Source organism: Hyalella azteca, unplaced genomic scaffold, assembly GCF_000764305.2.
Source record: "Hyalella azteca isolate HAZT.00-mixed unplaced genomic scaffold, Hazt_2.0.2 contig13947, whole genome shotgun sequence".
Lineage (NCBI taxonomy): Eukaryota > Metazoa > Arthropoda > Malacostraca > Amphipoda > Hyalellidae > Hyalella > Hyalella azteca.
In genome coordinates, this window is record NW_025943850.1 from 3710 (window position 1) to 13270 (window position 9561).

The 9561-nt window shown below is 40.8% G+C and overlaps 1 protein-coding gene across 1 annotated transcript; it reads right to left on the minus strand.

Annotated features, from left to right (window-relative positions):
- Positions 1-3779: 3779 nt before the first annotated feature.
- Positions 3780-9037, minus strand: LOC108670688 (serine protease 42-like). The gene is made up of 5 exons (XM_018158175.1): positions 8835-9037; positions 8162-8243; positions 7786-7947; positions 5819-5957; positions 3780-4902 (listed from the first exon to the last, which is right to left on the minus strand). Exons 1-5 carry the CDS (start codon positions 9035-9037, stop codon positions 4700-4702), a joined length of 789 nt encoding a protein of 262 aa, XP_018013664.1. The 3' UTR covers positions 3780-4699.
- Positions 9038-9561: the final 524 nt, after the last annotated feature.

The window sequence follows — 9561 nt, forward strand, 5'->3', positions numbered from 1 at the left end:
TTTCCACATAGGAAAATTTTCTCCATAACATTATTTTGTTATAGAAAATTAAAAATTTCTTGAGTGGTTTTGGAAAAAATTATGGAAAAAGAAAAATTTCTCATAAAAAAAATTTCTTGAGTGGTTTTCGATCAGAAAAATGTTTTTATTTTCATAAGTTTTTGCGAACGAAATTGTTATTCTCTATAATTTTTTCGAAGCACAATATTCTTTTTACGAGTTCTTCATTGGGATATTTCTTCTCCATTTATGAAAGTCTATATTTTTGTCGCAATGAATTCAGATGATGAACAAAGACAGTTTTTGGTGCTCGTTCACACTCAATTTACGAATTATTAAAGAGTTGCTTGTGTATTTATCCGCCATATTTGTTTACTGGGCGAAGGCGGGAAGCTCAGTAGTCGCCGCGCCGTCGTGGGGGGCGGACGTCGCGCATAGCTCTTAAGTTCGCTGGCAACTCCTCACGCAGAAAAATTGCGAGAGAGTTTGTCCAAATAGCGATGCACTTCTTGCCCTTGTGTGGGCCAGCCTGACACAGTCTTGACGTATCAGTGCTACATGCAGAAAGTGTGTCACTACTTAGACAATATGACCCATTCATTTGTAACCTCTTCATTCCATGTGTTACTGTTGAAGGGAGTCTATGTATCATAGATTATTCTCATTACATCTACTGATATTATTTATTAGTTCTATATCGTGTCGATGTAGAGTGATTGATATTATCTGATGTGTATATGTGCCGGCTATTGCCGCCATTTTGTTCTGTCCCGGGTTAAGGACGCCATCTTGAATATCATGCGCAGTCGGCAGCTCAAATAAATACTTATTACCTCAAAAATTGTATTTATTTTCAGCCCGAAATTATTGGTTAAGATAAATTTTCAGTACAAAAAGAAACGAGAATTGATCTACAACTTGAAGCGTTGTCAAATTCATCCTCGGGATAAATTGTTTTCGAAATTTCCTAATTTTGAACATCATCTTTGTAATTGGAGATGTTGCTCTGTATTGGGTAGGTATCGATTATCACTACATTGAGGGCACAGCCGTGGCCTGCAAATTTAACTCATAAATGAGCTTTGGAGTCAACGCCCAGTCGTGGGGCCCTCAACTACACTCTTCCTCAGAGCTACGAAGCTGCAGTCCACGCCGGAACACAGTAATCCAGACCAAGGGCAGACTGTTTGAAGCTATAGCCGCCGTCAGTCCAAAGCCACTGCTAAGCATGCCCAAGTTGAGCATGGTCATGACCGCATCTGGCTTAACCTCTCCTGGACTAACCGACTCCAGCCTAATCTAATCACGTGGCCCCGCCTCTCCACCATCTTCCAGCCAGTGACTGGTTCTGTCTGATCACTTGCTCCGCCTCTCCACCTTCACAATGAAATGTGTTTGAGTGGAATGATCATGAAAGTTGAGTTACTATAAATTCCCCGTTCAGAGAATCACAGGTTGGGGGTGGGGATGGGGAGACGTCAGGGCTTTGGAAAGTTTGTTGGAGGAGTGATGGTAGGTGGTGCTGTCATTTTCCGCTTAAACTAGTGTCTATGAAGGCGTTTTTGATAACTTATTAGCTTTGCTTCTTCCGAGTGTTTGACTTCTGTTGGACTAGGGGGTTATCGAGGCGTCCACATGTCAACTGGTAGACACACTCTACGTCTATTGAAATTTTAAGGGAGTCTCCATATGTTCAGTTCGAGGGGTTGTCGAGTACTTATGTGTTCTCCTACCCAGTTAAAATTTAGGGCAGGGAAGTGAGCAAGCCGTTGCCGGCTGCAGAGCCGACGTAGAGACGCGACAGATCCGCGATAGAGCAGAAATGTCCGCTTTAGAGACGATATCGCCAGCCGCGTATCAGCGTTAATTAGCTTCTGAGAACCTGCTTAGGTGTGCTCTGTCCTGCCGTCACGCAGCCCTTACTGAGCACCGCCTGCTCAAACCTGCCCAACGCCTGCTCTGGGGCGGCTCTGGCAGTGTATGCGGCAGTTACGCGTCACCGTTTTGTCAACAACGACTTAAAAAAATTGTTCCTTCTCTCTCTGAGATCACCTAGACTTCTCTCTTGCAATGACAGGTTGTATTGACATTGATTACTGACATTCTCATCGTATTGACATTAGCAACGTAATTTAGAATACAACAAATTCAATTATCGAGGAAATATACACATCAAATTACTCACCGCTATGCACTATCAGCAAACGTCGACTGAAGCTCTGGGATTCGAACGCAGATTATCCGCGTCGTAGTTCGCGCCTGTACCAGTTGGCCACGCGAACACCTTACCAGCCTAGGCTCTATGAACTACTTAACTATAATACAGAACAAATGACTCCATCATCTAGCAAATCGAGGAATAGCTATATTTGTGGTTGAATTCGTATGATCCCGTCAGCTAGATGTGAGTATTAGAGCTAAATTTGTTTAGTAATTTATCTTATTGCATTAGCTTCATGTCATTCGATAGTTTGATAGGAAAATTAACAACGTACGCAAATCATTAGTCTACTGAAATAGCAAGTTCTCCAAGAATTTTAATGCAAAGAAAGCGCCAAATAAATTTACCATATCTTCAATGAAAACGTTTCGGAGACCAGAACCGAAACGCAGGGACAGTCGATCAATTTAATGAACCGATGATGGTGCTGGTTTACACATTTTCATTGAAAATATGGTGAATTTCCTCGGTATTTTCTTTGCTCTAACATTTACTGTTATTAACGCGTTTTCTGTATATCCATGTTAGAAAACTTTCTCATGATAAACTGATTGATATCTCGCTTTAGCAAAGCGTGAATGACCTTCAACGTTTCTGTTAGAGTGTTAAAACTGGAAGAGCATATAAAATTCCTACGTAATTCGAAGTATTAAAATACTGACGTGAAATAAATATCACAAATGGCACCGGAAATTGGCCGAAAATATCGTGCTATGCGAATGAACTAGATGGAGGATGAAGTTCATTCTCCCGTCACTGTTTCCAACCCCTACACTCCTCCCTCTCTCAAAACACCCCCATGCACGGCCTGCTTAGCTGCTCTGTACAGCTCCCTGCCGGGCAATCCCAAGTACCAGCGCTAAAACAGCGCAGAGTTCCGTCCCTGCCGAGATGCTAGAATTTTGTCTCTATATCAGCCATGGCGCAGCGCCGTTTTAGGGATAGATGGCCGGTTATAGTTTCACGGCTCCTAAATGATATATGTATCATTTTAAAAGAAAGTGGTAAACAGCTGTTTACCACTTTAATCCTGCGAGGCTCGCATCTGACGTTGTATTGCTCATGTGAACAGTCTGAGTCATAAAGTACTTTCGTGTCGGAGACGGAACTTGAGACTGTATAACCTGGGAATGCTCGCTGGTGCGGTATGAGTCCCTTAATTAAGGTCTAACTCTTGCTGAACGCTCAGTTAATGCCAATTGCCCAGTGGGGCAGACCGTGTGAGTCATGTGACAAAGCTGGGTTAGCGTGTAATGACCGTGTTAAATATCGGAGAGTGAAACATGGAACTGCTCTCACTGTTCAGTGAATCAATGTTCGGAGACCAGGTTACATAATCACCGACACTTATATATATGTATCAGACAAACTGGTAACACTTGATCAGACTAGATCCGTGCAAATATTAGGACAATATTGCGTACTATATTTTGTAGTATTGTCCGGGTGTCTTTTCAGTGACACTAGGGACCAGTTGTGATTAACTGAAAGGGCTGAGTTAGTTTCCGATCAAATAATTATCCCAATGATATAAAATGGATGAATGAAACAAATCAAAGAGTTGCAACTCTAAACCAGTAATTATTCAAGATAAGTCACCCTGAGGTGTTAGTATGCTAATAAATCGGGTAGCTAAATCGACAAGTTCGGGAGTGAGACAAGCGAGTGTCGGAGCCGTCAAAACGTAAGTGGATGCGTATGCGACTGACTCATGGGATGCTTGAGGAGCTTGTATAGATTTACTACAATGACGTCACGGAAGGTGACGTGAGTAATGCTACTGAAGGTAAGGGTGGTGACGTATAGTTTAATGTTACAATACTACTTGACACGTCCCTTTTGCAAAAATGTAAATGGTACTCGATAAAAATTTAGGAGCATGTACGATTACGTTAAAGTGAACGTGCTGGAGCAATGGCTCTTTACACACGTAAAATAATGAAAGAGAGGTAAATAATAACATTGACAACAAATAGCAGTATGTAAGCTAAACTTAACCTTACTAAAGCACTAGTTCATTAACTAAGTGAATCAAAATCATAATCAGCTAACAGGTGCCAACGGGCGCAAAGTAAAACTTTGAGAACTAGAAACTCAAAACCTAATGAGTAACTTAATTCTATACTCTAAAGTCCTAAGAAGTTCGGCGCTTGGTTGCCAGATCTTCGCACTTCTTTCTTCTGATGGCTTCCTTGAGGACAGTGCGTCGCTCGGAAGTAGAAGAATACCATTAGTTTTTCTAATATCAGTAGACAATATAGTAACCTAATCCTAAAACATAATTCTTCAAGTGGGTAACTGAAGTGGATCATTCAGTTAATCGGGATTGGTTGCGCATATTGTTCATCCACGTAGTAACCGTTTCCTGAGTTAGAATTTTTTTGAGGTTTCAAGGCAACGGGCCCTGCTAATTCCGGTAGGTAATCACGGTCCGCCATGTTCGAAACAGGCTACGAGTCAGACTTTGCTCTTCGACCATTATTGACCACCCTCAACCACGTTTTCTATCCACTCTTTGAATGGATGGACAGCAGTGTAAATAGTCACTGGCTGATCACAGCCTTCTCTGTCCACGGAGGCGGACACCACGCCGGACACAGCCCAGCTCTCTTCGGCGTCAGAGCCAAGGTTTTCCATGTACGGCCCTCCTGATGAACCCCCAACCAGCTTCTTGTTTTTTTCTGATTGGATATCCGAAACAAACCACAGTAAGTAGTCAAATAGTGTCTATTAAGACGTAATGAATAATTTCAATACAAAAGAGTCAGAAACAACTTTTATTGCTATTTGATTGTGTACTGAGGTGTATGACTAGGTAGAAGCCACAAAAGGGGAAGAGAGAGCCATACAGGTTACACATAGCTGTTCCAGTACAATTATTATACTTATTCAAACAATTCTCTGTAAAACGATTGAATGCATCAAGTTAGTACCATAAGCGAGTACCACGAGTGAGCACTTTAAATTTACACCTCATGTGAGTACCAGAAGCGAGTACTTTATGGGAGTACTCTTAGAGAAACATCTAGTGATTACCTCAAGGGAGCACTCCCTATCCTTTCAAGAAGATAATAACTACGCGATATTAAGACAAGCTTTCCGTTTAAAAATATGCTGAGATTCCCAAACACTGACGGACACTGTCCGTGTGTTCCAAACGACCTGTCCTTTTGTAACTCTAAACACCATTTTTGAATCATGCAGCCATCATTTTAATATAAATGAACTAGGTTAATATCTATCTGATGAAATTAATTTTGAACGTTTTGTGCAGCAATAAATTACACAGTATCTAGCTTTAGTTCGCGAAATAGGCACTCATTACATTTCACACATAAGGAAAAATCCTTAAAAGATTTATCTTGAAACAAAATGTTGCTCACTGAGGAATTCAGGCTAGAGCAACACGTCTCTCTGCTACGTCAATCTATGCACTAACTTGTGCGATATTATTAGCTGAGACTTTTGCTTCAATATAGCTTTTGAATATACGATATAATTGATCTTCCCCAACGTACTCCACTTTCTCACAATAAGATCTCGCTTAACTGCTTCAGATGAGGCAAAGATATCAACAGTCTGGAAGAAATCTCTCACCAAGAGCGAGGCCACAGAACTGCGTGTCCTCGATGGGCCAGGACTGGCACCGCGGGGCGGGACCGTGGCAGTCCGGGTCCCGCTCCTGCCACACCTTATCGTACTCGTGCCTTGACACGTCGTTGGCGCGACTGAACGCCTGCTCGGCAAGGCTCATCATGAGCAGAGGTGGGCAGTAGCGCGCTACATGTAGCGGTAGCGGTAGCGGCGCTACATTTAAGGCAATGTAGCGTTTAGCTGTAGTGCCCGCTACATATTTAAGTAGCGGTACGAGGTTTTGCCGCTACAGCGCTACCGCTACATTTTTAGATAAAGCCTTTTGATTTTACTTAAAAGTATTAAATATTTTGTAAAAACCAGCATGATACATACATAACATAAATTACAGAATAAAACTACGAAAAAGAATTCGGTGTAATGTTGTCAACCTCAGCCTGTTACTATATAGTGTCAACATGTTAGTTGTTACTTGTTAAGTTGTTACCAGTTACCACTTACAGGTTTTTTTTCATGTTTCAGTTTGCTTACAGTTATTTTTACACAGTTATTTTTATGTTTCACCTTCCCTACATGGATGTCTACTTTAATCTACCAATCTCAAAAATAATCCACATATCTATATATATACAAATAAAAGACTGATTTTTTATATGGATATGTGGATAATTTTTGAGATTGGTAGATTAAAGTAGACATTCATGTAGTGAAGGTAAAACATAAAAATAACTGTTACTTTTATTTACTGTATCTAACCCGTACTAGTTCTGTTAGGTTAATTGCAAAACAAGTTGCATTGCTATATTTTGAACATGCTGTGTTATTATAAGATGTTTATGAGTAAATCCCAATAGCAGAACAATATATATTTAGAGATTTCCAATAAATTTGGTCATTGTAGCGGCTAATGTAGCGGCGCTAAATTTTACTGTAGCGGTAGCGGTAGCGCTCGCTACAATCTAGAGGGTGTAGCGGTAGCGGTAGCGCCCGCTACATTTAGAGCATGTAGCGGTAGCGCCGCTACATTTCGAAGTAGCGCTACCCAGCTCTGGTCATGAGTTTGTTGTTCACGAACAGGAACTCGTGAAATATTTTCATTACTGTACCATTCAGCAACGAAATAACCGTTTTCATTATCGTGGCAATGATCGTTTTTATGCAAGTGAGCTCGATCGAGTAACTATCGCCATATTGAGGAGCCTGAATACGACCACCAAAAATACTCCAAACAATTTTATTTTAACGACAAATTCATAGTCCAAAAATCTATTTTAAACACAGGTGAAATGTTTACTCGGATTGAAAAAACATTTCAATAGAATGGTACGTGATCATATAGAACTACCAAAATAACTTGATTGTTTAAATTGCAAATTAACGAAGAATTTAAAAAATAAGATGGCACAGAAATCCACCATAGTTTTATAGAGAAAAGGACAATCTACAAAGTAAAAACATTGATTTCATAATCCAAAATTGAAACCCAGACATTAAAACCTAAAATTGACAATTCAACCTAAATAACACAGCAAGACTGGCCTATCTGTTAACAATCTCAAGGGGATGGGAATTGAGTGCGGAATTTGAGCTAGGAACATATCACCAAATAGAATATATTCAAATCTTCAAACAGAAGCCTAGCTTAAATCCCGCACTCAGTCCCCAACCCCGTGAGATTGTTAAAAGATTGGCCAGTTTCGCTGTGTTATTCTAGGCCGATTTGTCTTTCATTTATCTATTTTATATTTTAATGTCTGACTTTGAATTTTGGATCATAAAATCATTGAATTTACTTTCTAGGATCTCGAACTGACGATGGAGCTGGACCCTGAAACGTTTTCCTTCATAAAGATATGGTGAAATTCTGTGCCTCTTTCTTTTTTTTCAAATTCCTTATTCCTTGGTCAAAAAGAAAGTTATTTCAGTCAGAGTCTTTGCAGTTAATTCTACGACCAATAAGCTGTACATACCAGGGCTTTGGAGTTGCTGAGGACGCCTTCCCCGTAGAGTTCTATGCAAGCCGGGTACATTGTCTCGCTGAAGATAAACGGTTCCTCCAGCATCACGAGAGCGAGGTCGTTGAGCGGAATACGGCCGGGCTCGTAGTCAGGATGAAGTATTATTTTCGTCACCTGTTTATGGGCACAGATATCAAGTTTTAGTCTGTGCTTCTCATCTGCGTTACCGTTTGATGCTACGAGAACGAGAGCACTAGTGTCACCATGAAATTCAACGAAAAGTCTCGAAAAAACTAATATTTTTCATTAAATGCACGAAAGAAAGATAACTACGACTAACAATCATTATTATAAGAAGATAAGTCATGACAGGAAAATAAAACCCTACTCGTCTGTCGTTGCGCGGATCCGGTGTGTGCTGCACCTTCAGGTCACGAGGGTCCATTGTCACGTTTCGGCTCTCCAGCGAACTGCAGGACACAGTTGATGTATAAAATTACTGTTTGAACTGATAGCAATGACTAGATATTGAGGCACATACGCAACTGATGAGGAATAAAATTCAAAATAATTTTTACACATGCAGAAAAAATACAATTTTAGTATGGAGAGGAGAAAAAATACGGCATAATAATCTACAATCATACGAATGTGACAATCCTCACGGAATGACAATTCGGTGAAGGATTGAAAACACATAAGGAGTGACAATCCCCGGCTGTCAAACTGTCGCCGACTATCAGGGAAACTGACCGTTGCACCATTGCTTGCACCGCAAGTAGATAGAATATAGTGCGTGGCGGCTAATTTCAATCTACGTGTTTTTTTTTTGCTATTGATTCTGAACAATTAGTCAGGAAACTCAAATAGACGATGATGATTATTATTTGAATACCAGTGCTGGATCTAAATCCAATACAGGCAACGGGAAACATTTGCTAACCATTACATTGGCAGAACTTTGTAATGCTCAAAATTTTATTTTATCTGACGACCCATGATGAAGCAACAGGACTTTCAGATTAAAATGCTTTATTTATCACTAAAAAAATTGAGAGTACCTGGCGACGCAGTGCGCTGCCGTCAGCAGCCACGAGTCGCTGATAAGAGTGGCGCTGCACGCGTAGCGCTCCCGCTTCTTGAGTCCCAGCAGCCACGGATAGAGGTTGCGCGGGGCATAGTACTCGAACAGGTCTAATGTACGCCCAGTGCTCCGGTAGCGCGGCTTCCGTCCACAAACTGCGAAGGACAAACGAAAAAACATTCCGCAGCCCCTAGCAAGCAGTGGTTTGTTAGGGCTGTTCGAGTGAGAACGTAGAAGGTTGCGTAATTAAATTCAAAGTGCTGAGGAAGTTCAGCTGTAAAACGGTATGTCTAATTGCATTAGGAATTTCACCCCCCAAAATGTCTGGAGGATCAAATTATTCTACTTCTCAGTAATTAAATTACACATCGTTCACTCTGATTGGATTGCAACCTCCACAGACCACATGGCCGCTTTAGCCAATTGGATACCCCTCTGGAGCTCATGGAGACTGATGTCAGGGCATTGTGGTGTACCAGCGCGTGATACTACTGGTATCTGTTCAGCCACATAAAGATAAACTAGTTCAGTCACTGATGTGTAAGAAGTAAATTGTTAACTATTATTTTGCATTCAATTAGACTCATTCCGCATTTAAATAATTTCTTTCTTGTTAGAAGATAGTTCTTCCATCCCGATGTTGATAAACATATCCTTGTGTTAGCCTCTCTTGTTTTAGCAGGTAGAGACTAATCACCGTGTGA